General features: G+C 42.2%; 1 protein-coding gene across 1 annotated transcript in view; it reads right to left on the bottom strand.

Moving 5' to 3' along the window:
* The window catches only part of LOC119792143, a 149,364-nt gene that overhangs the window by 20,456 nt on the left and 102,133 nt on the right, over positions 1-26,775 (bottom strand). Inside the window, exons 76-81 of the mRNA XM_038298627.1 lie at positions 26,177-26,308; positions 22,114-22,233; positions 21,540-21,608; positions 20,326-20,487; positions 14,866-14,955; positions 846-1,139 (exon numbers count right to left, since the gene is read on the bottom strand). Coding sequence (XP_038154555.1) covers positions 846-1,139; positions 14,866-14,955; positions 20,326-20,487; positions 21,540-21,608; positions 22,114-22,233; positions 26,177-26,308 — 867 coding nt within the window. The remainder of the gene's footprint in view (positions 1-845; positions 1,140-14,865; positions 14,956-20,325; positions 20,488-21,539; positions 21,609-22,113; positions 22,234-26,176; positions 26,309-26,775) is intronic.

Here is a 26,775-nt window from a genome sequence, read left to right as displayed (position 1 = left end):
CCTGGTTATAATCACCAGGCATAATGAAAACACCCTCTTTCCCCATAGTGCCCCATCCACTATCAACTAACACAACCCCCACTTAGCCCTGCGGGTAACTTTAAAGACTCACAATCTAAACTTCCTTACCCCACCGAGGGCAGACTCACATAAAACACTATGAAGCCATGAGGCCTAACCTTAACCTTTAGACCTAAGCTTAACCCTATCTAATGGTGCGTTCACACCAAATGTGTTTTGGGCATCAAAGCATCTGATTTACATGCAGAGTCTACGGGGGATTGCGTAGACAGCTCCAGAGGTGCGTTCTAACGTTCTGGTGTCGGACCGTCAAAGCGTTCAACGCTGGAATTTAGAAACTTTTACTTTTGCCGTCGGATGCCAGAGCGTCAACCAATCAGAAAAGCTGATCCAGAAGACTGTTGGGGGAGAAAGACACTACCTGCAAGCTGTCTTAGCTTCTGAAGACATTCTGCATATGAAAAATTATTAAATATCAACGGGTTGATTGTAAGCTTTAAAGTGTCTAAGCAACTTGACCAGCATTTGACAAATTTCACACTTTAAGTGTTTTCAATGGCAAGGGTCCTTGGGTTAAGGGTCTTTGCTCATATACCCCAAGTGGCAGTCTGGGGGAGTGGGTTTCAAACTCACAACCTCAGGATTCCAAGCCCTATGCCCTAACCACTAGGCTGCCACACCAACCTGAACCTGAACCCCCTGCTGCTGCAGTTTCTGTCTGTTTGGATCTACTGCTTGGTCTGTAGAAATTGTAGGACTTAGATCTGGTTCTAAGCAAACCAAAGCTCCTCCACTTTCTTAAGGGAGTGTCCATGCAGACTGACCTTGAAGCAGAGTTCCTCCCAATGGTAGTGAAGATCCTCCACCTGCTCCTGCGGTAGCAGTACATCATCAGTGATGATGTACTGGCACAGGTCCGTCTTCATGGTGCTCAACTCTGTCAGGCTCTCAGCCCAGTCCTCCAGGGAGTCCTTGTTCTCCTGCATACCATAACACACAGAGCAGCAGACCAAAGTGTTAGGGACTCTGTCCCACTCCCAGTCTGTCCTCTGCTCAAAGCGTTCCTCTTCCTTGTTCGCTCCTCTCCTCTTCTGCCTGACCCATGAGAGGATTAAGAGTCAGAGGCAGGAGGGGGAGGGGTGACAGCTGGGGGAGGGGAGGGTTGGGGATAAATGCTCTGATGGGTCAGAGTTTCTGAGCTATGCATGGGTCAGACAGGCTGTTTAAAGAGGGAACAAATGGAATCCTGATAGCTGGAGAGCAGGTGGACCACCTGACCATCCTAGAACCAAGAGGGACTGGACCTAGACCCTAAACCTAACCTTTGTCATTACAGTTCACCAGATCATCCAGTCAGATTGATTCAAAGTTTTTTATGTTTAAAGAGATTTCCTCTCCACTGTCGCTACAAGCATGCTTAGTGTGAGGAATTGCTGAAGAGTCAATGAGTCGACGCAATCAGCTGGTTTTCCTTGGATAGAACATTTTGAATCAACCTGACTGGATGACCTGGTTGAATTATCTATATAAAGTGACCTGAGATGACATGATGTGAATTGGAGCTATAGAAATAAACTGAATAGAATTGAGAACAACAGCAAACACGTCACACCCTGTTGACCTCTGCTGTCTGCAAACCGCCAGCCGTTAATCAGCCTGATTGGATTAGCGGTGCTGCAGACGACAGACAGATGGATGAGTCCATTAACGGTAGGTTAAACAGCCCTGCATGGAGACTTGCAGGAGCAAAACAAAGTCACTGAATAAAAAAGAAGTGGAGAGTTTATGTCCTCGGCTGATTGGTACGTCTGACTGAAATAATGACCCGTCTCTGTGCTTCCCCATCAGCCTTAAGCCTTAAGGCTAGGCTTTAAACTTTCCTTTTTGATAATGCTTGTAGTTAAAGTGGCACAGGTTATCCTGAGCTATCTCTATAGTTATGCTGCTATAGGCTTAGACTGCTGGAGGACATAGGGACCCCTTTTTCATCATTCTGCTTCATTCTATCTCTATTCCCCCACTCTGCAGAATCTATTAGTTCAATCTCTAACGTTCTGCTCTCTCTGCTTTTTCCCATAGTAGCTTCATCTGGTCTGTTCCTGTTCGGCTGTGACTCCATCCTGGAGAGAAATATAAGCTGTGCTGCTGCCATTAACACCTCTGTTTATACATGTCTTGGCCTCAGGAGATGGCCGCTCACACTGAGCCTGGTTCTGCTGGAGGTTTCTTCCTGTTAAAAAGGAGTTTTTCCTCTCCACTGCTGCTACAAGCATGCTTAGTGTGAGGGATTGCTGAAGAGTTAATGAGTCGATGTAATCAGCTGGTTTTCCTTAGAAAACTTTGAATCAATTTGACTGGATGATCTGGTTGATTTGTCTCTGATGACATGTGTTGTTAAATGGTGCTATAAATAAACGGAAATTAATTGAAATGAACAAAAATTATATTTACTAGAAACAGAAGAAGAAACTGGCAGGTTTAGAGTTCACTCAGAGAGAGCAGATAACATGAAGGACACCAAGTTGGCTCTGATGAGACCTTTGGGATGTGGAAAAGTCCTGAGCCTTTGGAGAACTGAGTTAGGTCTCCATTCAGTTCTGCTAACAGTGAAAACAGATCAGATTAGAGGCTGGAGTCACTTTAATATCTCAGCTACTACTGACTAAAGGCTCACAGGAAGAGATTCCTCCTATATTAAAAGGATTCCTGCTATATTAAAATGATCCCTGTTATTTAAAAAGGATTCTTCCTATATTAAACCGATTCCTGCTATATTAAACATCTTTCTCTACCTGTTTGCTTTGAGTTTCTCCCACTAACCCAGATGACAATAAGCAGGAAGTTCAGAGTGGAAGATCACCTGGATTATGACCTCAGTCAGATCCATCCTCCCTACCAGCAGCCTGTGAAAGTTATCCCACTGTTTTTGTAGAACTCCTAGCTAGAGCTGGAGCTGCAGCTGGGTCTGAGACTCCTCATCCACCATTAAGAAGAGCTGCCGGTTGGCCTCCAGCCTGTGAATAAAGGTGCCCTGGTTCCTCTGCAGCAGGAACTGAGGAGCAGTGTGGAGAAGGAGAGGATGAGCTGCTATAGGGGGTGGGCTTCCTGAGGAGATGGGTGTGGTTAAGACGTCACTCCATTCATCTCATTTAAGCTCCTCAGGAATGGAAATGAGAAGATAAATCCAGATTAGGAAGTTCTGTGAATTAAATGCAATGAATAGATTATTTAATCATCTCAGTCTCTGAACAATGTGAACCCTCTGATAAAACCACCAGATTCTATGTCCTGGGAGTTCTTTGGAAACTTTGCTTGAACTCAACAGGAACTCACTCATTTGTTTGGTCGTTCATTAATTCATTCATTCATTCATTTGTTCTTTCCTTCGTTCATTCATTCATTCATTCATTCATTCATTCATTCATTCATTCATTCATTCATTCTTTCATCAAAACAACTGCTGTGTTTCAGGATTCTGGTTCCACTCTGGTTCCTCTCTGATTCCACTGTGGTTACAGCCTGATCCCACTCTTGTTGCAGTGTGGTTCCAGTACGTGTTTACTCTGGTTATAGTCTTGTTCCAGTTGCAGTCTGGTTCCAGTCTGGTTCGGTCTAGTTCCATTTGGGTTCCAGTATGGCTCCAGCTGGTTTAATTAAGAGTCCTGTCTGGTTCCATTCCGGTTGCAGTCTGATTCCAGTCTAGTTCCAGTTGGATTCCACCCTGGTTGCAGTAAGGGTTCAGTCTGGTTCCAGTCTTTATCCAGTCTGGTTCCATTCCGTTTGCATTCTAGTTCCAATCTGGGACACTCTGGTAGCAGTCTGGTTCCAGTTTAGTTCAGGTATGGGTACAGTCTCGTTCCAGTCTTTATCCGGTCTGGCTGCAGTCTCGTCCCAGTCTTTATCCGGTCTGGCTCCAGTCTGGTTTCTTTCCGGTTACAGTAAGGATTCAGTCTGGTTCCAGTCTGGGTCCAGTTTTTATCCAGCCTGGTCCAGTCTGGGTCAAGTCTGGTTTCATTCCGGTTGCAGTAAGGGTTCAGTCTGGTTCCAGTCTGGGTCCAGTCTGGTTCCATTCTGGTTGCAGTAAGGGTTCAGTCTGGCTCCTTACAAAGAAAAAAAAGAAACGCAGAAACATTGTCATTTTTATATGTCAAGAATTTCTGAGAAACTCCAAAGGATTTTCTCTGGAAACAACATACCTGTGAAATCCCAAACTAACAACACACTCAGACAAAAACTGGTTAATCTTAAAGACAGAACAGCCTAACCTCAGCTGAGTGGTCTTGTGTCTGTGATCCAGTGCAGTGAGGATTGTACAGCCACCTATATTGGAGAAACCAAACAATAACTTTATAAACACATGCAGCAGCATAGGAGAGCCAGGAACTCTGGGAAAGATTCAGCTAGACACTGGTCTGAACACCTAGGTGATCAGACCTTGGACAGAGAGGACAGATAGTTTGAAGGAAGCATCAAGGAAGCTCTCTTGGTGAAAAGAGAAAAGTCATCACTGGAAAGAGGGGGAGGATTGAGGTTTAAGCTTCCAAACATTTACAATTCAGGCATGGATGTCATTCCCAAGAAATTACATCTTCACCCCCATTATGATTCAAACGACCAATCAGAGATATCATTGACAACAAGGGCTCCAACAATCCAGAAGAACAAACGGCGGCTGTTTGATAACCATCGAAATTGGAATGTGTTCAGGAGGTTGGTTCTCTGCTGCTTAAAGACATCAGAGCTCTAACTAGGTGTCAAAAAGAAAACTGTGTGTAATTGTGTGTAATTTCCTGACCTGCTTTTAGGGATTTACTAGGAAGAACCCAGAGGAAAAAAACAGCCTGTAAATGTTTATGGTTTCCCCATCAACTTTTGCAGATTTTATGTATAACTGTATATTTTTCTTTTTTTCAATTAAAGCATTTTCTATTCACTAACTCATTCAGACTTTAGGAAGGACACACGGCATCAGGTCTGTGTTTCACTTCATAATGAATAACAAGCTCTTATTAGTGGTGTTAATAATAATGTTCCTTTGACTGATAAATGTTGGTCAGACTGACGGCTGGGAGAAAGATGCTCTGTGTCGCCGCCCTCAAGGTCAGAGTCTGAACAATTCATGTCCAGGACATGTGCAGAAATCTTAGCTGGTCGTTTCATGGCTTCAGACCTGGTCAGGTCCTGGATGAAGCTCACAGCTGATAGGCTAGTACAGTTTGGACCAAACCACACAGAGATGGATGGTCTGGAAGAAAAGCTGCTGCTGGGATCCAGCCAGACTCTCTGAAGACCCAGCTGGTCAGCAACGGTTCTCAGCTGTGCTGTCAGACTCAGATGTGGATGGGTTGGTGGCAGAAGGTAATGGCTGCTAGAATCTGGGATAGAAGAAGAAGCTTCATTTGGGACATTTTGGTGGGACAATTGTTCTGATGGAGCACGAGACGTTTTACACACAGGACAGGACAAAATGTTAGATTGTAGATCTTCAAAGCTGGTTCAAAAAGATCCAAACAGACCTGCTGCTGAACCTTCAGGCGAAGGAGCTTCTAAGACGTTCTGACCTAAAGGGAACTAATAAAAATATACATCCCTAACTTCAGAATTCTGCTTGTAATGGGGTGTTTTGGCCTTATGGCCTTAAGGCGCTATTTTACATCTAACAGAAGGAGTCAGGCCATTTCCTAAATGACAGATCAGGGTCCAAACAAAGCTGGTTCTTCCAAAACTATCAATGTAAACCAACTGAATCTAAGGAAATTGGTAAAGGAAGGCAGAAGCTTCGAGACATTGAAGATTCTCTGAATCTCCTTAGTTCATCTTCTCACCTGTACTCCGCCTCGCCTTTGTGGAGTAGATGTGGAGCATCAGCGACGACGGCATGCAGGATCTCTACCTGAAACTTCTACAACAGCAGGATAGATCTGTTATCCAGACTGTTCCTCCATCATGTCTGTTATTTAGTTGATCTTTGTATTTGGTAGCTTGTGCATCCAGAGCTGCTGCCTGAGAATAATGTAGGAACCAGAGACATCCCCAGCCAGAAAGTCCTCCATCCTCTGCGGGCAGGCCATCCAGCTCTCACCCCTCTGCTCAAAGCTCTGCTACCTTAGTTCACTACACACAGGCGGAGACATACGGTGATGCTCTGTTCTGGTGGATGGAAATCTGGGTTCTGGGGCCAACTGAAACCAAACCATGCTGTAAACCTAGACTGAACCATCCAGATGAAAGCAAAGGAGAGTCTGCCACTATCGGTCCTCCACAGTCCTCTCCAGCCACTAAAAGCAGCATTAAAAGACCACCGTTTTGTTTTTGCCTGGCGGAATAAATGTGATTCAGTCTTTACGTTGCTGTTTCATCACTAATGTGACTTTATGTGAATACACCACTGGTGTTAGGCTACAGCTACCTGGATAACTGTAAATACTAAATTGTAAATATTAAATGCATATAAATTAAATACCAAACTGTACATTCTAGTTTCTACCTAACCATGCTAGGTCGTTCTCAGTGGAGAATATATACAGTCGGGAAAATTAAGTTTTGAACACCCTGCTACTTTGCAAGTTCTCACACTTAGAAATCATGGAGGGTCTGAAATTGTCATTGTCGGTACGTTTCCACATAGAGAAAAAATAATTAAAGAAAACAGGAATTCTGCCCCATCCTCATTAACAACAGACATAAACCCTTAAAATCAATCACATGCTTCACTCCCTACATGGTGGTTTCCTCCATCTTCTGTGTGTCAGAGAAGGTCTAAGCAGAGCAGCAGGGAACAGGAAGTAAAGCTGAAATTCAGCTCGTTTTCTCAGTAGCTCTAATAAAACACATCAGTGCTGAGGAACATCTCGTACTCCTACACAAAACAAGCCTTTTGCGCTTGATTTGATTGAGCCAATTAGGTTTTGAGTGCAATGCAGGGAGCACAGGGTGGATGGCGTTCCCAATATGCCCCAAATGAGTAAAAAGGAAGATTGCAAACTGTGCTCTGTCCCCCAGTCTGCTGCCTGATAGGAAATTAGATGTTTAGAAAGAAGGCATTCAGAAAGAGAGGTTCTGTGATACCTGGTCCTCATCGTTGCCCCTCCTCATCTTGGTTAATGACGCCTGGATGTTTCCATTGTGTCCACATCGGAGGCAGAGGAAGAAAACAGATTGATGGAGCCAGAATGAGCCTGGAAGGAATCAGTTTATTTTAGTTGCTAGAAAAGACAAACATCAGAAAGACGTGACATGTTGGGGGAGGAAAGAGCTAAAGAATAATTCATCTTCAGACCAAAATCAAACAGCTATTCTAATTTAAACCTCAACTGTAGATTTAATATTCAAAAAAAGTTCAGTGTTAAATAATGATTCTAATTAAGAAACTGCAAAGTGGAACAGTAATTGGGAAGCATAACAGTCCCTTTGACTTTAGGTGAGGAACTATTCCCTCTGATATGCAGAGAGCTCAGGGCCTCCTGATGCAGCTCATCATCAATGACTTCCTGTTTCAGTGATTCCCTTGAAGGATCCATCTGTGGGTCTGAGGAGGGTGAGGTGAACTGCACCAGGAACCATAACTCCTGACTGACCTCTGTGAATGCCCAGATGGACCAAGTGGGACCAACCTGGACAGTTGGGATCTTTAAAGGGAAACACTCTTTTTTTTACATTCACCCATATGAGTTTTGTGTCATTTGGAACTATTCTGAAGATATTCTGCTAGGTTACATCCAAGTAATGTCTTCCCATGGGCAAACAACTCAAAGGCACAAACTAAACTGTTCATAATGTATTATTTATGGTACGCCAGCATTCATAACATGTAGGCGAATCACTGTCCCCAAGACACCCGCGATTATATTTTTTTACGTTTATATCTTTTAAAAACAAAGCGGCGCGTGTATGACATCATCCGCGCGCTGGACTTGAGTTGTGACAGGCAGCCCGGGCCACAGGCTGCTACGCTCTACCCCTTCTAGTCATTCTAGCTAATCTCAATCATTCAATTCCGTTTAGAGAGCGAGATAATCTGTGGTAGTAGCACTAGACATCTTCCAGGCATGTGAGGAAAACTAGCAGCAGTTTAGTGAATAAATGGTAGCCGGCGTGCGCGGATAATGTCATACACGCGCCGCTTCAATAACATAAAATCAAGGGCCCAATGTAAAAAAAAACGGCGTTTCCCTGTAAGACCAGAGGAGCTGTCCCGGGTACCAGGAGAGGAGGGAATGGCCTGATCCCACCCAATGTGAACTTATAAGATGAACTGGATGGTGCCGTTCATCTCAGAGGATGCAGCAAATCGTCTCTGGCTTACTTTTTAGAAAGTATTGCTACAGAATGAGACTCTATCCCTGATTGGTCATGTCAGAACTGGATCAGAACCTGCAGTCCTGGTGGTGGAGCTCTGGTTCCTTTAGGCTTGGCCTGACTGAACTAAGAGAAGCGAAAGGAGAACCTTGGTGGAGCAGCTACTGTAACCCTATTCTGTTTTTCCTTTGACTGAGTCTTTCCGTGCCGTTGTGAGCCGGTTGAAAACAATGCTTCAGTTTTACATGCGCTGTCTTCAGGACCTACTTTAAGTGTCTATTAACGGCGTTCTTCGCTTGATTTGCAGTTCATCATACCAACAAACAAAAGTTTAATGGCAGTCGGCCGGTGGCCGGTCACAAAGGAATCAGGGTTCTACCCGTTCTGTATATTTTTCCCTAACCAGCTGAAACATTTTAAACATTTTAAACATCATAAACATTTTTCTGGATGTTCTGCCTGGATTTTGGAGCTACAGAACAGGAGCAAACTCATGAGCCAGAGTTGACCTTTTCCAAAATGTTTTTATATTTTTTTTTACAGATGTCACTGTCATAGAACCAATACTATCAACAACAGCAACAACAGAACGTCCTCTTAGACACATATCTACATAAATTCCTTTAAGTATACAGAAGATAACAAACAATTGCTGAGGCTCCTTTGATTAAACTTATGTTCCGACATTAAGCTTCTTTTTAGCTTCTTCATCTTGAGACATGTCCACTCCTTCAACAAAATTCAAGAAGGGTCTCCAAATGTTTTCAAATAATTTGCTTTTCCCTTTTTGGAGATAAGTTATACATTCCAGAGGTAAAGTCTTCAGCATTTGAATGGTCCATTGTTGGATACCTGATCCTGTTGTTTTCTTCCAGAATAGTGCTATCAGTCTTTTAGCTTGTAGTAGGTACATATTAATCAATAATTGTTCACATGTGGGAAGCAAATTGTTTTTCGGATACAAACCTTAGGAAAACCGGATCTTACTTAGAGACAAGATGTTCTATAGTTAGTTTTATTGCTCTCCAAAATGTTTGAATTTCTCTGCATTCCCAGAAACAATGAATCAAAGTCCCTTTTTCATCTAAACATTTTTAGCATATATCTACTATATTAGGATTGTAGTGATTTAAATTGACTGGTGTAATATAGGTTCACATTAACCATTTGTATTGCAGTAACCTTAAATCTGAGTTAACCGTTTGTTTCTGAGCCCTTGTACAGACAGACTGCCAATCCTGCAATGGCAGGTTTACTCCTAGGTCTAACATCCAGGCTTCAAGTTTCATGTTCAGTCTTCCGGGGAATTCAGAATCAAGAAGTTGTAGAATTCTGAAATCACACCTTTACTCGTGTTATTTTTACAAGCAATTTCTTCTAGTTGGGATTTCCGTGCATTGGTTAAATCTTTGTTTTTTGTCCTAATGTAGCTTCTGAGCTGAAGGTATTTTGAAAAGTATTTTCTATTTATATAAAATTTCTGCCTGAAATACTGAAAATGCATTATGTAAGTTGAATTTGCTTGATATAAATCATGAATTTTATCTCTTCCCTTTGTGGCCATTGTTTAAATACATTGTCTCCTTTTCCATGAGTAAAGGCTTGGCCATAATGCAGTACATTGTGATAGTATGACTGATTCTTTTGTGAATTTCTTTACATCATACCATATTTTGATCATGTTTTTAACAATAGGGTTAACCGTTTTTCCCAACAGTATTGGGACTGAATCAGGAAAAAAAGGTATAATGGCACAGATGGATTTACTGATTTAGATTCCATTTTTGTCCATTGGGGTGCGTCCCTGGCATTAAAGTAATATCTAATAGTCCTTAGTTGGGCTGCCCAGTAATACCACTTCCTTTTTGGACACTCGAGTCCTCCCTTATTGTGAGGCAAATGTAAGATGTGACATTCAAATCCTGGGCCATTTATTTTGCCATAAAATTAATTTCCTAAAATTATCAAACCAGTTTGAAGGGGGTGGCAGGGGGCACTCTGAAAAAAAATATACAAGGAACTGGAGCAGTTTTATTGCCAATAACCATTAAAACAACTATTTTCATTCATTTCAGACGAAGCTATTCACAGACTTGGATTATATTAAACTGCACTTCCAATATTTTCCACTGTTTGGCACCATTTCCCTTTTTTTTTCTCTGAGCATGGAGCTGCTGGCTTGCTTGGACTCGCAATGACTCTTGGGATACCCAAGTCTACAGAGGATACAGTGGACCCATCCTTCAAAACAGGCAAAGAGTAGTACGCATTAGCGCCAGACATCCCAGAGATATGATAAATTTCGACAGCCTCCAGTCAAACTAAACCCCCCCCTGCAGTACTTATCAACTTATGAATCCCTTTTCAGATATGAATGCCCTATTAGCGCTGTGTCTGGAGAACCATTCCTCCCCCTTCAGTTTCGGTTTTAGCATAAGTCTCTCTCTTGACCTGAGAGATGGTTTCTACATGATGACATAGACCTAACTAGGTCTATGTCATCAGTGTCACCAGCACTGGACTGATTTCAGACAGGAGAGCCACCAGCGCTGCGATCAGACCATAAATGATCTGTACAATTAAAACAGCTGCATGAGCTGGAACACTGCAGAGAGGGAAAACAAGAATTTTTATACAATAATGACCATCTGCCCTATTTACTAAGGGCAAATATAACTCAAGCAATCTCTCCTCTCTCTCTCCTTCTCTGCAGCTGTGCAGACAGCTTCATGAGATTGCAGTATATATATTTTCTCTTCTCCATCAAATCTTTTTTTCTGCTTTCAGATCTTACACTTCTCTGCTTTAAGACTTTTTTTTCGCTCCCTCTCAGACTGGAGTTGGATTGTTGCCTAGAAACCTGTTAAAGAAATCTCTGTGTTTCAACCTTCAAACTTTCTTTCCCTCAGGTTCTTTTCCTGAGCAGAGATCACTCAGAGCAAACTCTAGTACTTCATAATGTTTATGTATTAAATAACCAGAAGAGATGAAAACAGATTTTGATAGAAATTATAATCTAACTCAGATCAGAGAAGTTGCTTAGAGTTACAGTTAAAGTTTGTTTTGTTTTTGTATAATTTTTGAATCTTCACCAGTCAGGCTCTCATCTCCATTTTTGTGTTCCAGGACTACTAGATACTCCCAGTTCTGACGGAACCATTGTGGTGTTTTGGTCAAATCTTTTTACTCGATCTTGTTTTTGGATGTGTGTTGAGTTCAGGCCTCTTCTGTAATCGTGACACTCCACTTCATTAAGTAAGCCAAGCCTGAAGAGAAAGGAATTTCTCCTTACAGACTCAGAGGAATTCTTGAGGAAATGCAGCTGTTTGCTGTTTCATCACCTCCCTCTGTTTATGCCATATTGATAATAGGTGATGGTTTAACTCCAGGACCCTTATTATATATTTTTTTTTTTTATTAGCACGAATGTAGATCTACAGTATATTGAGTCAGTATGTTTCTCTGGGGCTGAAAATAACTAATTTCATCTTGGAAAAATAGAGAAACTTTCTTTGCTAATAGTCTGAGTTTTATAGTCAGGAAGAGATGCTTGGCAGCGGACTTTAAACAGCATCTTAAAATTAAAATGTTTTTTTCCTACTTTTCAACAAGTAAACTTCTACACTTTGAGATCAATATAGTCAACCAATCAATGAACAAGAAGGAATGTGAGGACTTCTGGGACAAAACGATGAAGGTGATGATGAGGGAAAACATCATGACTGAAGAAGAGCCATCAGAGGTCATCAGAAGTCATCAGAAGTCATCAGGGGTTGAGTTTGAGGGGAACCCATTGATGGAACAACAGCCTGTGCTGCTGATGGGACAGATTTTCCCCCTTAACTTAAAATATCCAAAGAGCTCATGAACCGGTCAGAAGCTTTTTTAAAAAATTTATTTTTGGTCCACAGCCTAAAACTGAAGCTGAAGCAATAAACTTGTGTTCCCAGAGGATTTTTTGTTCAGAACACTGGAAAAAATCAAAACCTAGATGAGTAATTTTTCCTTAAAAAGGAACAAGACAATTTACATTTAAAATAAGAAAAAGCAAATGCATTGTCTTATTTCAAGTGCATTTTATCTAAATATCTTATTTTAAGAGTAAAAATACTCGTTCCATTGGCAAATCATCTTATTTACCTACTCAAAAAAAGGGTAAATACACTTAATTTGAGAAATTTTTACTTATTTCTAGATCGCTTTTCCAGTGAACGAATTTGTCTGTGTCTAGTTTTATATTTTTTCTTCCCTTCCCTCCTCTGCTGCAGACACAGAAAAAATATGTAAACATGGATACATAAATACTTAACGTATGTTGCAGACCTCTGCTTCCATTAGTGAAACAGAGAAATAATATAATTGAACTTTATCAATCTCACATTGGAGAAATTTAACCCATCCCCTGGGGGAGCAGTGGGCTGCCATTGTGCGGAGCCCGGGGAGCAGCGTGGGGTTAAGGGTCTCGTTCAGGGGCTGTGTGGATCAAACCAAGTACAGCAACCTTCTCAGAACTGTTACGGCTGCAGTGGGTTTCTCCACTTTTCTTTGCAGGGTTCTGGATGCAGGCCTTCTCCAGGTGATCTGTTTTGCCCTAATTGGTGCTCGCCTGCTTTAAAAGCTGTCATGCAAGCAGCAGACAGGAGGCTTCTCTCTCTTGCCTCCTCAGAACCCTGTTTGGCTTGGTTTGGTTTGTATCCTGTCCCATGGTTGGGTTTTGTTAGGTTTGGTTGCATTTGCTTATTTCTGTTTGGTTATAGGGTTTGCATTAAGCCATTTCCTTTTCCCCATTTTATTTATTCCTTTTCAGGTATTGTTTCTTTAGCATAATTTAATAAATTCAATTTTTGCATTAAAGAAAATCCTTGTGTGGTCTCCTTTAATGTTACCCCCACCAAACAAGCCTGGTGGACGTAACTGAACACAAACGCACCGCTCTAACCACTAGGCCATCACTACCCAGGGGAACTAATACACAGTGGCCAGTTGAATGACGCTAAGCCGGAAGAACAGTTATAAAAGCAGGTTAGTCATTGAAAGCTATTTAACTCTTGCTTTGGGCTTTATTCTTTCTCTTCATGGTTATTTATTGTAGGAATATTCTTCAAGCGTTTATTTCCATCAGTTACTGTTGAGTAAAGTTGAAGATTTAAGTAAGGGTTTAGATTCAGATTCATGCTGATCTCCTCACTACTGTATAATTACAAAGCGAGGGATTCCTAAAGCAGGGATGTGTTTTATTGTCCAACTTCATGAAAACATTTAAAGCTTAATTTCTTGTTTATGCTGTACTTTATTCTGTATAACTTTACAGTTTAAAATAATTGAAATTATGAAACATCTGGATTTCTCATTGGGGTAAATATTACCTTCTCTGAATAAATCATTATTAACTCTTATAATTCCCTTTGATTAATAATGATCAGGTATTTACTGGCAGAAAAGAGAAAACTTGCCTCATTTCACTGAGTAAGTAGCTGCTGAATGGATGCAAAATGTGAGGTAAATCTCACCCAATTTGTTCCAGCAGTTAATCTAAGTTATTTTATACCCAATAAATACAACTAAATCTACCCCAATAAAGTCAGTGTAAATTATTACCTGAGGTTTATTAGGTAAATTCAATAGATTGTTTTTACAGTGTAACAAATATAAATCAATTACCTGTTTCCATCGTTTAATCCTTAACTGTGTTCATATTTAGTTGAAAAAGACGACAGCCTCCAATTAGTGGAGCACAGAGGTGGCAGCACAATGCTGTGGGACTGTTTGGCTGCAGGAGGGACTGGGTCACATCATAGAAATACAGCAGATGGTCTGACGATGAGAGAGGACTCAGCCTGGAGGAAACAGCATCTGGGCAGATGAGTTTAGAACAAAAACGGCGATCCAGAAACTTCTGAACTCTAAGAGTTCTGCTCTGCTCCTGATGGGAGAAGCGGGTTCAAATTCTGCTTTATAGAGAAGAGAGAAGCTCCTGTTGATCCTAACTGACCGGAAACAGAAAAATGGTGATTTGCAGTGTTTACAGCATGAATAATGTAAACGTGGATTTCATATTTTCAAGCCTTTTAAATTCAGACAGAACTAAATATCAGAGGTGAAGAACCACAATTTAAAACTAGATTTATATAAAGATGGTTTCTAAAAGGTCTGAGGCTTCCCTGAACCCCCCCAACCTGATTCTCCAGCTCTCTCAGATGTCTGATGGGCTCTGCAGCCTTTTCAGGTGTTTTGTGCCAATCATACGTCCTGCTGTTCCATCTTCACCCTTCAGAGATGAGTCTGTCACCTTCAAAGAGCGAGAAAGAGACGGAGTGGCGTGCACAAAAAGCATCCAGGGAGAGAAAAACATCTGAAGGGAAGTTGAAGACACACAAGAAGTCTAATCAGGCCCTGCAGGAGCTTCCATCGCACCAACGGGACGACAGAGAGGCTTCTGCTCAAAGAAGGTGATAATCAAGCATGGCGAGAACAGCCTTTTTTCTTCTCTTTTTGTGTCTGGAAAGTGATAATCAAGCTCCTCATCTCTGGTGATGAAGGCCTTACCTTAGATGGAGGAAGCAGGCAGCTCTCCTCCAAAGCAAACAGCCGACTGTGAAGGCCGTCCCACTTCTTCTGAGCTCTGTCCTCCTCCTCCTTGGAGACAGCAGGAGACAATAGAACAACCCCTCCTCAGATGACTTATTTTATCTTCCTTTCTTCTTTCTTGCATAAAACATTTTCAAGCTTTCTTTTAGGAAAAACTATTTCACATACAATGAACAAAATTGATTAAACACAAAACAATAAAATTAAACAATATCTTGGTAAAATAACAAGATGGTTGAACAGGTGACTTTGCAGCTGGGATGTAACGAGAGAAAATAAAGAGATTCTGGTGTCAGAAGGAGACGTCCAGAGGCCAGGAGCAGATGGACTGGATCCACAGTGGTTGGAGGAGGCTCCAAGAGGCCCCATGAAGCACCAAGAGGCCCCAGGAGGCACAAGGAGGCCCCCTGAGTCATAAAATAGGACAGATGGGCCCAGTATTCAAGGTGAGACATTCAATAGGAAAGTTCAAAACGTTTATTAAAATAAAAACATTAACAGAACTGAAGCGCAGCGCTGCTGAGGATCTGCGGACCTGCAGCGACTGCAGGAGGAGGCACGGTACCGCCCCATCACTGACACTCTGGTTTTGGGAGAAACACAGGTAAGTGACCACGATCATCTGTCAGGAGATGATTATCAGACCGAGTCACTGACCTGGTTTAACAGTTCAGTCCATCCTCTCAATCATAGGCAGGATCAGCCGATGCACTGCCAACGACAGACGGCCCTGAGCCATCCAGAGCGTCCCCAATGCAGCAGCCCCAGTGAGCAGGCTGGACTACGGTCTAGGACAGGGATTAAGGCCCCGTCCACACGAAGACGAACCCTGGCCTAAACGCACAAATTTTTCACCAAACCAGCCTCTCATCCATACGAAGCCGGCGTTTCGGGGGTCTGTAAACGATCTTTTTTTTATTCAGCCTTCAGAGTGGGAAGATTTCGAAACGCCGTTTTCGCTCTAACCGCATATTTTTTTTTACACGCATGCGTCATAGCGTCGCCTCTAAACACGCATGCGCGACACAGTATCACAACAACAATGGCGCCGTTGCTGCTCATGCTACTCACCCTGCTGTCGGGCTTACAACAGAATCTTCTTCTTCTGGAATATCTCCAGGAAGAACAGAGCAATATCGACGACATAGTTCAGCACCTGAATTTGACTGAACCACGAAAATGGACCCGCAGGGCAACCATGTATAAATATTAGTGCGCATGCCCAACATTTCGTCGCTTATTTTTGCTTTGGCACCACAGCGCCACTTACAGGCCTGGCATACATTTTGCAGCGTTTTCATGCATTCGTGTGGACGCTCACATTTATTTTACGTCTCCGTCTTTACGGCAAACGTTTTGGAAAATATCAGCGTTTCGTGTTTGTTTTGACGTTCGTGTGGACGGGGCCTCAGTTCAGACGGGAGTAGTTCTGGAATCCAGGAGTCTTCAGTCCGGTCAGGTGTTCTGATCCACTCAGGAACGGATGGATCTGGGTTCCAGGAATCCCTCAGAGCATGAAGGCAGGTTCAGAGTCCTGCGTGTCGAACATCCAGCTCAGACAGAAACGCACAGAAAGAGACAGAATCCGGCAGGAGTCCAACCATGGTTCAGGTGAACAAATCAGAGAGGGCCAGTGGATGAGAGGGAACGGAAACCTAAGGACACTGGCTTAACCTCCAGCCCATCGCAGGTGTAAAGTCCACTTATCTTTTATAGTTTTCTTAAAATAGAGGAGGTAAGGCAGTTGGTAGTGGAGCTAAAGCTCTAAACTGGCTTGGAATTGTTTATTTACATGATTAAAAACATGGACGTGTTTTTATGATGTCTCAGTAATGAAAATACCTTTTTCTCTCTATAAAAATATTTTTATTTTTCTGTGATGTTCAACTGAGAACAGATGAGCAGAAATGAAGGTTTGATATCATCAATCTGGGCGGATTAATATTTAAAATGTTACTTAGCAGCAAAGCTACTGAGATTAATGACCTTTTCATTCATATTCATTCATTTAATAGATGTGACAATAGATCAATAGGTTGATGGAGAGCCTGCCTGAATGTTCTGGATGAACTGAATCTCCATTTGAAGGATGATTTCATTTTATTAACACTAGCAAAGCTGTGGAAACTGATTTATAGCAAAGTTTAGGAGCTGATGGAAACCTTCAGAAGGTGGAGATGCAGCTACATCCATTAAATCACTAGTATCTGATCAGAAGAGCCCAGCTGGAGGACAGGTGTGTGGAAAAACACTGCCATCTAGCGTTAGAAAAGCATGCAGCATCCTCTCTATGATTGGCGTGGCCTCCTGCTGCTCAGATCTTGGAGGAGAGGAGAACAGGACCTTTATCATCCTAACAAGTCTCCTGCTGTTTAATGGCAGGTTATTAAAACAGACAGGAGGTCTAAGCTTTTATCCTTCCAGGAACAGCTCCCCCATTAATGCACATTACTGAGTGAAAGGAGAGGAGAATATAGTGTTAAATAAACAGCTAAGCAGATGAAAATAATACAGTAGTTTTTGTTTCCAGAAGCATTAAGGCTCTGCGTCATCTGTCTCATCCAGTGGAACTCATTTTCAGACAGCCGCCCATGAAATGGAAGCTATGGAAGAAAAAAAATACATTTAGAATAAAAAGAAAAATCTTAAAAATATGAAAAAGGCTTCAAATAAATTAGAACATTTGTGATTTATTTATTTAACTTAGCTGCAGGATTTTTCATTGGTTTTGTTTCAATTGGCCACAAGACAAGGAATTTATTTATTGTTGTTTCTCAGGAGTGTTTGGTTCAGAAATTTGTTGACGGTCCCTAACTCAGCAAAGCTTGAAAATCCAATATCCAGCTTCAAACTGGCTTCTTATGGCAGCGTTTTTCTGTTGCATTTGTTTGTTTGTTTTTCTGTGTTTTTGCATCACACATGTATTTGCAACTTCTTTTGTCCTTTATTGTGCATTTGACCTTGTCAACCACCGTACATTTTACCATAAGAAACATATTTCTATATGTAGCTTTACACACATTTCTTTCAATTTATTTTATAAAAGGTCAAAATTTTTGAATTTTCTGTCTGTGTCCATTTACTTCTCCTCTTCTCTCTCTGTGGACATCAATTGTCATGATCATGGCACTGATGACTGGCAGGATTACTTATTTAAAGATCTTGCACAGCTCCTCACATTTTCTCTTTACCATTCATCAGATCCACCTTCTATTTAACCAGCCCTCTATCCAGTCATCAGGGCCAGATTATTCTGGAGCCAGTAGTGAGTGTTTCAGCTTAACCTTAGTGTTTCTGTTTACCTTTGAAATCCTGCTGGATTCACTGCAGTGAGGTTAGGTTTAAGTTGGATATTCTTCTTCGCTCTGGGTACTCTGTAATTGAAGAAAGCCCCCCAATATTTGAATTGCATAGATTTTACAGTAAAAACACTGCGAGAGAAAACGGCTACATTGTGTAATGACTTCCTGTTTTCAAAATAAAAGTGGAGGCCTAGATTTTGAAACCAAGAAGCTATCAAGCTAGAATTTTAAGTACCCTCTCTGGTATTCAGGATTTTCAGTTCAGGCAGTTCAACATGATAAATCTGAGTTCAGGGCGAACTCAAGTGTCTAAGAAGGCCTGATCAATGAGCAAACGAAAACATGATCCACCAAAGAGAGGAAATACAGAAATCAGCTGAGAACCAGTTATTAGCTGCTATGTTTAAACTTTACCAACTGAATTTCACAGCACACCCCCCCCCCCCGCCACAAACACACACATACGTAAAAAAGGAAATGACAACACTGAGCAGTAGCTCACTGAAGCAGGTTTATTGAGCTTCTTGTTTGGGTTTGCACAGTGAAGCGGAGCGAACCAAAGCAGGACCAACAGCTGCATGAAACACAGACATTACTGATGCATCAAAGCAAAAACCAGCTGAAGATGGAAGTCGGCGCCATCTGTGTTAACTTCACTCACCAACAGCAGCTTATTAATCTTATTAATCTGGTAAAATGGCAGCATTTCATGGCCAACAATCACATCAGTCACTGTATATGAATCAAAGGAGGGAAATCTGATTGGTCAAACAGAAGCGGAGCTGATAGCATTGAGAAAAACACATTTAATGAATGAATGGCCTCTGAAGGAACCAAATCCACTTATTAATTATTCACAAACAGCAGACCGATATAAAGAAAGGTTTATTGTTACAAATTCTCTCTGTACCCACAGATCAATAAGAACAGAAAATTAAAGGTCAATGGGTTAAACATCACAGCAATCTGTCTAATATACATTATGAAACATTTCCCCAGGAAACTTCCTCCCCATCATCACACAGACCCCGCCCTGCATGGCGAACACCATCGAAGCTTCATCTGTTTGGTACTACAGGATCCTTCACTCTATTTAAGGTTAAATACTGAGTTACTAAGTTAGCAGTAGATCAGCCCCTACATGGACTCACACAGGAAAGAAGTACTTCATTGGTTTCCATCTCCTCCCACCTCAGTCCAGTCCTAAAACACTCCTCCTAATAACAGAGCATATTCAGCTATCTGCTGTCAGGTTAAAGCGCTGACTGGGTTAATAGAGATTTTAGACCGACAGACCAGAAGGAAGAGATTACCTAAAGACCACAGCTCTCCCTCTGGTGAAGTCTATCTTATAAAGATCTAACCTGTTTGGTTTAACTAATGTCACCCTAATGGATCAGCAGACCAGATTCCAGGTTCCTTAAAACACTGATTGGTTTCTCACAGGTATTTCCCAGGAAAAAATAAATATAACACCTATCCATCCCCCCATAATCACCTTCAACAAATAGATTATAATTTTTAATATAGCGTTTTGTACTGGACAAGACCGGACTGGACTGGATCAGACCGGACTGGATCAGACTGGGCCAGTTCAGATCGGACTAGATCAGGCTGCATGAATACATCCCTGCTTTGCTCATAAAATTAGGATTTCAGAAACAAAAGTAGATTCCAAAACATGTCAAAAAATATCAGGGCATTTTTAAAACAAAGAAGCAGTTCTAATGCAGGGTGAAAGATAAAGGCTTGGATTTAAAGGACTTTCAATGTAGAAAACCTCCTCATGGCTGCGAGCCTTTGGGTTCAAACATAATGGGATGTAGAAAGAAATCCTTGCCCGGCTCTAGTTAGATCTAAGCTAGTGTAAAAGACAGGTGGAAGCTCCAGTGGTTTCTATGGCAGATTCTAAATAGAAATGAAACAAACAGACCAGATGTTGGCAGGTCAACCTTTAACTAGGTCTCTAACAGTGTTGGAAGCGTTGGAGCTGGTTTTAAGAAGAAAATGATAGTTCTAAGGTCAATGTGTAATCTACAATGGCATTTTACAATGCATTTTAAGACACCAGGAGGAGAATCATAGTGGGAGGTTATGAGGTCTAGATCTAGGAAACCACACATCTCTGCTGGGCCCTGGAGTCTGTCCTGGAGATGTTGACGGTGGAGGATGTGTCGACCACGCTCTCAGACACTGACTGGGTCCGGACTGTACCCAGAGGTTTGGACAAAGCTGCAGATGAACTTGCTTCTGTGGAGCCAGTGGAGATTTCAACATCCTGAATAAACAGGAGCAGCATTAGAAGATCATTTAGGTCAGTTACTTTAAATACCAGTCTGCAATACATCCTGTGTTACAGCCAGTACTACATCCTGTACTACATCCTGTACTCCAGGCTGTACTACATGCTGTACTACAGCCTGTGCTACATCCTGTACCACAGCCTGTACTACAGCTTGTACCGCAGCCTGTACTACAGCCTGTACTGCAGCCTGAACTGCAGCCTGTACTGCAGCATGTACTACATCCTGTACTCCAGGTTGTACTACATCCTGTACTCCAGGCTGTACTACATCCTGTACTACAGCCTGTACTGCAGCCTGTACTACAGCCTGTACTGCAGCCTGAACTGCAGCCTGTACTACAGCCTGTACTGCAGCCTGTACTACAGCCTGTACTACAGCCTGTACTACAGCCTGTACTGCAGCCTGAACTGTGGCCTGTACTGCAGCCTGTACCGCATTCTTTACTGTGACTTGAACTGCAGCCTGTACTACAGCATGTACTACATCCTATACTACAGCCTTTGCTACAGAATGTACTACAGCCTGTACTGCAGCCTGAACTGCAGCCTGTACTGCAGCATGTACTACATCCTGTACTCCAGGTTGTACTACATCCTGTACTCCAGGCTGTACTACATCCTGTACTACAGCCTGTACTGCAGCCTGTACTACAGCCTGTACTGCAGCCTGAACTGCAGCCTGAACTGTGGCCTGTACTGCAGTCTGTACCGCATTGTGTACTGTGACTTGAACTGCAGCCTGTACTATAGCCTTTACCGCATCTTGTACCGCAGCCTGTACAACGATCTGTACTACATCCTGAACGGCAGCCTGTACAATAGCCTGTACTTCATCCTGTACTGCAGCCTGTACAATGGCCTGTTCCACAGCATGTACTACAGCCTGTACAATAGCCTGTTCCGCAGCCTGTATTACAACCTGTACTGCAGCCTGTACCTAATTCTTTACATCACTTAAATGTAATCAGATATATCCTACTAAAACCAACCAACGCCAACAATCTCAGTGAGAAGCAGAGTGTTACCTTTCCAGGCTCTGCAGTTAGATCAGCGTCTCGTTCAGTCATGGCTCCGCTCCCCTCAGAGGCAGCAACCTAACACCAGAGAGTGAGAGTGAGAGAATGAGACTTTAACCAGGACCTCAGCATTAACACCGTCCCTATCACACACCGCCCTCTAATGGAGGAAGTCATCCAATGCAAGTTCAACATGCTACATACAAGGCAGCTGGAAAAAGCATCAGATCAAAACATGCATTAGCAACAATGGAAGGAATTAATGTTAGTGGAAATGTTGACAGTGCTTAGGAGGAGTTAGACATTACATCAATAAAGAAGAGCCACCCGACTCTGGGGTATCATGCAGCCATTAGAGGTAGGGACAGCTTATCATGCTTGCTCTCCTCTGCTTGTCAAGGTTTAAATGTTTCACAGCGTTTCTTCCCTAAACGTGTGAGCTCCTCTCTGGGACACATGCCCCACACACTGTGAGCAGCCTGACCTTTAGTTGATCACAAACACCAACATGAGGAGGCTAACCAGAGGGTTCAGTAGTACAGTAAACCAGTGTGAATGTAAGACGGCCCTCAGTCTGCTTTACCTCAGGTGAGAACCCCAGGAAAGATTCCCAGAGCCACCAAAAAACACCTCCTCCATCATCTGCCGCGCTCTGCTCCTCACGGCCAGCTTCTTCAGCCGGGAGCTCACCATGATGATGCTGCTGACATGGAGATAGGCTCTTATGAGGAGGTAAACGTTTACCAGGGAGATCAAGCTGTTGACGTATCCTAAACAGAAAGCTGGAATCATTTCTTATTTTCTGACTCTTTCTAATTACACCAGACCAACATGAAGTGGTGAGAGATTCTGAAATGGATGAAATGTCAAACCGTAAAAATCAGTCTTTCACCTAAATTCAGCCTCTACTCTAAAACACCTGAATAAAACCCTCCATCAGCCTAACATCCAGCAGAGTCCAGCTGATGAAGGTAATCTGGGTATACGCACAGCAGGTCTGATTCCTGCCCCAGTGGTTTTGTAAAGAAAATCATGAAGACCAAGGAACCCAGCAGAACTCAGCGAGGAAGTTCTGGTTCTGTTTAAAGCAGATTCCAGAACACCAAGTTCGGAAGATTTCCCACAGCTGTGATCATTCCACTATCTGAACATGGAGATAGGATAGATCCTCCAGGTCATGGTCGTCCACCTAGACCAGGGGTCTCCAACTGCATTCCAGGAGATCTGGTACCCTGCATATTATAGGTCTATCCAGCTAAACCAAATTATGCAAAAATGCATTCCAGCTTGGAGATCTGGTAAGGGGCAATAAATTCTGCTGGAGTAGGAATGCATCTATAAACTGCAGTACATGAGATCTCCAGGACTGGGGTTTAACACCCCAATGCTAGACTTCCAGGCTGGACCAGGAGAGCATTAACCAGAGAAGAAGAGGAGCATGAAGGCTCTAATAGATGTGCAGAGAACCACAGCTAAGGAAGGAAGCTGCAGCCACATCGGTGGAATAAGGTTTTCTCACAGGAAATGCTCAAATGTAAAGATGAAACAAGCTGAGGAACTTCAATGACTGAATGCGATCAGCTAGTTTTCCTTAGAGGGACACTTTAAACTTTAAATCTGACTTGATGATCTAGGTGAACTGGATCTGTAATGTGGCCTGCCATTCTGTATAGAAATAAGCTGAAATGATAGGACCCCTGAACCAAAAGGCCCTTCATAAACACTTAAACCCAACCTAATCTGGATGAGGTCTTAGTTAACAAGACATTTCAAAAAGATTCAAAAACAATCCACTGGACTTTGTTTCCAAATTGGAAGACGTTTTTCTTCCCATCCAGGATGCACATATTTCGTCTATACCAAATCTGAGCAGAGTGGTGTCTGCAGTTCTATGCAGTGAGGAATGCTCAACCAAACAACCTCTCTACAGACGCATGGCCCAACACAGAACAGCGCCCTCCTCTGGACAAGACTCTGAGGTACATTCTTTAGAGGACCAGAATGTTCACATTTTGGACAAAGAAGACAGGTGGTTTGAGAGGGGCGTGAAGGAAGCCATCTATGTTAAGAAAGAAAAAACAACTTTAAACAGAGGGGGTGGACTCAGATTTCAGCTTTCAGAAACCTACAATGCAGCAATAGAGTTGATTCCTTCCTGCTATCGTCGCAACCCCAACCCCTTTACAGGGGAACAGAAGACCTCACCTATTCAGCCAGGCCAACAATTCCCTCTAACGACCCCCCGTTCAGAGACATAGACAGGTATGGGGGTTTGCAGGCTAACAAAGAAGCCAAATAACCCCCATTCCAAAGGGGTGGACCTGTTCGTCCGTTTCTGTTTGCATGTTTTCTAAATAAAAACAAGGCTTTGTTGGGCTGCTGTATAAAACCTGGAACTCAACGCTATTTCTGACATTTTGAATTGAAAAAGCTTCCTGGATGGAAGAGAAACATCTTAAAACTTGGAAACAAAGTCCAGTAGATTGTTTTTAACTTTTTTGGAATGACTCTAACCTGGATTACTGAGAAACTTCACCAGCATAGTCCAGAAGACATTGAATAGTCTGTATAAGCGTGGAGAGGACATCCTGTTATTGAGAAGCTGGGACTACCTGTCTGAGTCTTAGCCATTCTAAGAAGGGGGACTGGCCTAAATATCAGGCTTGAAATCCAAACACTCAGACCTACTGTAGAAGTCTTGGGGCTGCTGGAAAGACTTGATCAACAGAGCGTCCAGCCAGTAGGGCTGAATAAAAGTGGAAAACTACAGCGTCTTCTAATCAGGTTTAAAAACCAACTTCCCTTTAATTCCACTTCCATTTACCCACCATTATATACCGGTCCATCAACCGAACATCATCAGTTTCAGTTTAAACAGTTTGACCTTAAGCCCTCTCCCACAAATAATCTCAAACATTTATTAAAAAAGCTACGAAAAAAGCACATAAGTCACTGTTTCATTTCTATCTTCTGGGAGTGACCTATAATACAGAACCAGTATGGATTAAAACCTGACAATATCTAAGTAATAGTCAAACCTTTAAACAACTGCTTAGTGACTGTTATGGGTTTTCTCAAATGCATTTTTTTATTCTTCACTTTTGCTCCATGAAGCTTAAAGGTATTCAAGTTTGTCCTACTCCAGTGTCCTTGGAGTAGGACACTGGAGATATTGTCTTCACTGTGTGCCACTATTGAACTCAGGCTTTAGTGTGCAGACGTCACAGATCTTTGGCACAGATCAAGGCTCTCAACCAAAACAATTATTACATAGATATTTACCACTCTGTCTTTAGAGCCATGATGCAAAGGTTAGTAGGCTTACCAACTGAAGCTATTCACACCACAGCAATGCAACCATTCCTAATAATGACTATTAGTTTTTATGTTGGGGTCGATTTATATCCATCAGGGTCACATTCAGCACTGCATTTCTTTTTATTTGAGGTCAAGTTTAGATCAGAATAAAGTGGAGAATGTTATTATTTTCAAATGATGTTAAAAGATAAACTGTTATTTACCTCCTCTCCTGTGGAACCAACTACCAGTTTTAGTCCGTGAGGCAGACACCCTGTCTACTTTTAAGGCTAGGCTTAAAACTTTTCTTTTTGATAAAGCTTATAGTTAGGGTGGCTCAGGTTATCCTGAGCTATCTCTATAGTTATGCTGCTATAGGCTTAGACTGCTTAGGAACATAGGTACCTCTTTTTCATAATTCTGCTTCATTCTATCTCTATTCTCCCACTCTGCAGAATCTGTTAGTTCAATCTCTAACGTTCTGCTCTCTCTGCTTTTTCTCATAGTAGCTTCATCTGGTCTGTTCCTGAAATATCAGCTTGAGGTCTGTTTCACCAAACAGCTTTTAACAAACTCAGGCCCAAATCCTTGACTCTGATTTGATTTATCTTGACATTTTCACCAACACCCAGCATGCAGGCCTTAAAGTCCCGTACAAAGATCAAGCTGTTGTTGCCAGTAAGCCACAGGGCTTCCAGCAGCACGGAACCGAGGAAAGAATGGTCCAAAAAACCTAATGACATATAAGGCGAACCACGCTCTCAATGAGGCCAGCATCTATAGCTTCTGATTGGTCATCCAGGGTGTCACAGGTGTCACTCTGTTGGTATAATTACTGCGCATGTGATAAGGGAACGTTCAGTGCTTTCAGCTCCACCCTCTGGCAGTCAGTTGAACTAAACTCTGGGTTTGATTATTATGTCTGGGTTTCTACTCTATCAATACAAAATACATTTCCTTTAATGTTTTCACTCATCTTCACCAGAGGAGGAGGAGCTTGTATCCAGGGGGATAGTATCTAAAATAATCTGTGGAATAATACAGAAGTTAGTCCTCCATTCATCAGGGAAAAGGATCAAATATTTTCCCTGTTTGATAAAAGAACAAAATAGATTCCAACTTCAAACTATCAGCAGGCCAGTTAGTAGGACAACATGCAGGAGAGCAGATCTCTGTTCATCACACAGATCTGGGATAGTCAAACTATTCTGCACATGCAGACAGCCTTACAGACCAGCCACATTCCCTCCATGGTCGTCTCTCTCACAGCAAATTAAACTTGTCTGTTTAATTCTGGCGTGGAAACAATGAGGATATATCTTCCTTTGCTCTGAAGGCTGGGATCTTACCGGAATGCTGTCGGGGCTCCTGGACCGTCTCTCTTCAGGAGAAGCCTGCTTCACAGTCTGCAGAGTTCCTCCAGATCTGCTCAGGATGTCCTCCTCAAAATGAACCACTGTAATCTGGCCCTGCTCCTCCTTCTAGGACAGAGAACACATCGACGCAGGGCTGAGCCTTTTTTCTCTGCATTACACGCTGCTACATGTTCGCTACAGATTCCATTCATGTTCGTCTTTCTGTGGAAACTGTTTCAGATAATCAAAAACTATCTTCAGGCACGTTAACTAGAGGAACGACTTCATCCACTGTAAAAAATAACCTTTATTATCAGGAAATCAAGGAATCATAGCAGCCTGGAAGCTGCGCCAGCATGATGAAATCAGACAGAGTTATGTCAATGATGGTGTCTAAAGTATAAAATAAAATAAAACATTAATAACATGATTAAATATAACTAATTGCAGCAGAAGAAAAACCTTTTAAAATATTTTTTTCAGCTCAAACATATAAAACTAATCAGTAGGTAATATTTGTTATGTCAGTAAAGGATTAAGAAATTCCAGCAACCATATCTACTGTTTCCTAGATTTTCAGCTGATGTGTAAAT

The sequence above is a fragment of the Cyprinodon tularosa genome, unplaced genomic scaffold (assembly GCF_016077235.1).
Source record: "Cyprinodon tularosa strain WSP-4 unplaced genomic scaffold, ASM1607723v1 ctg410, whole genome shotgun sequence".
NCBI lineage: Eukaryota > Metazoa > Chordata > Actinopteri > Cyprinodontiformes > Cyprinodontidae > Cyprinodon > Cyprinodon tularosa.
The sequence above is the reverse complement of the archived record's forward strand: the minus strand, read 5'-3'. Positions and strand labels throughout refer to the sequence as shown.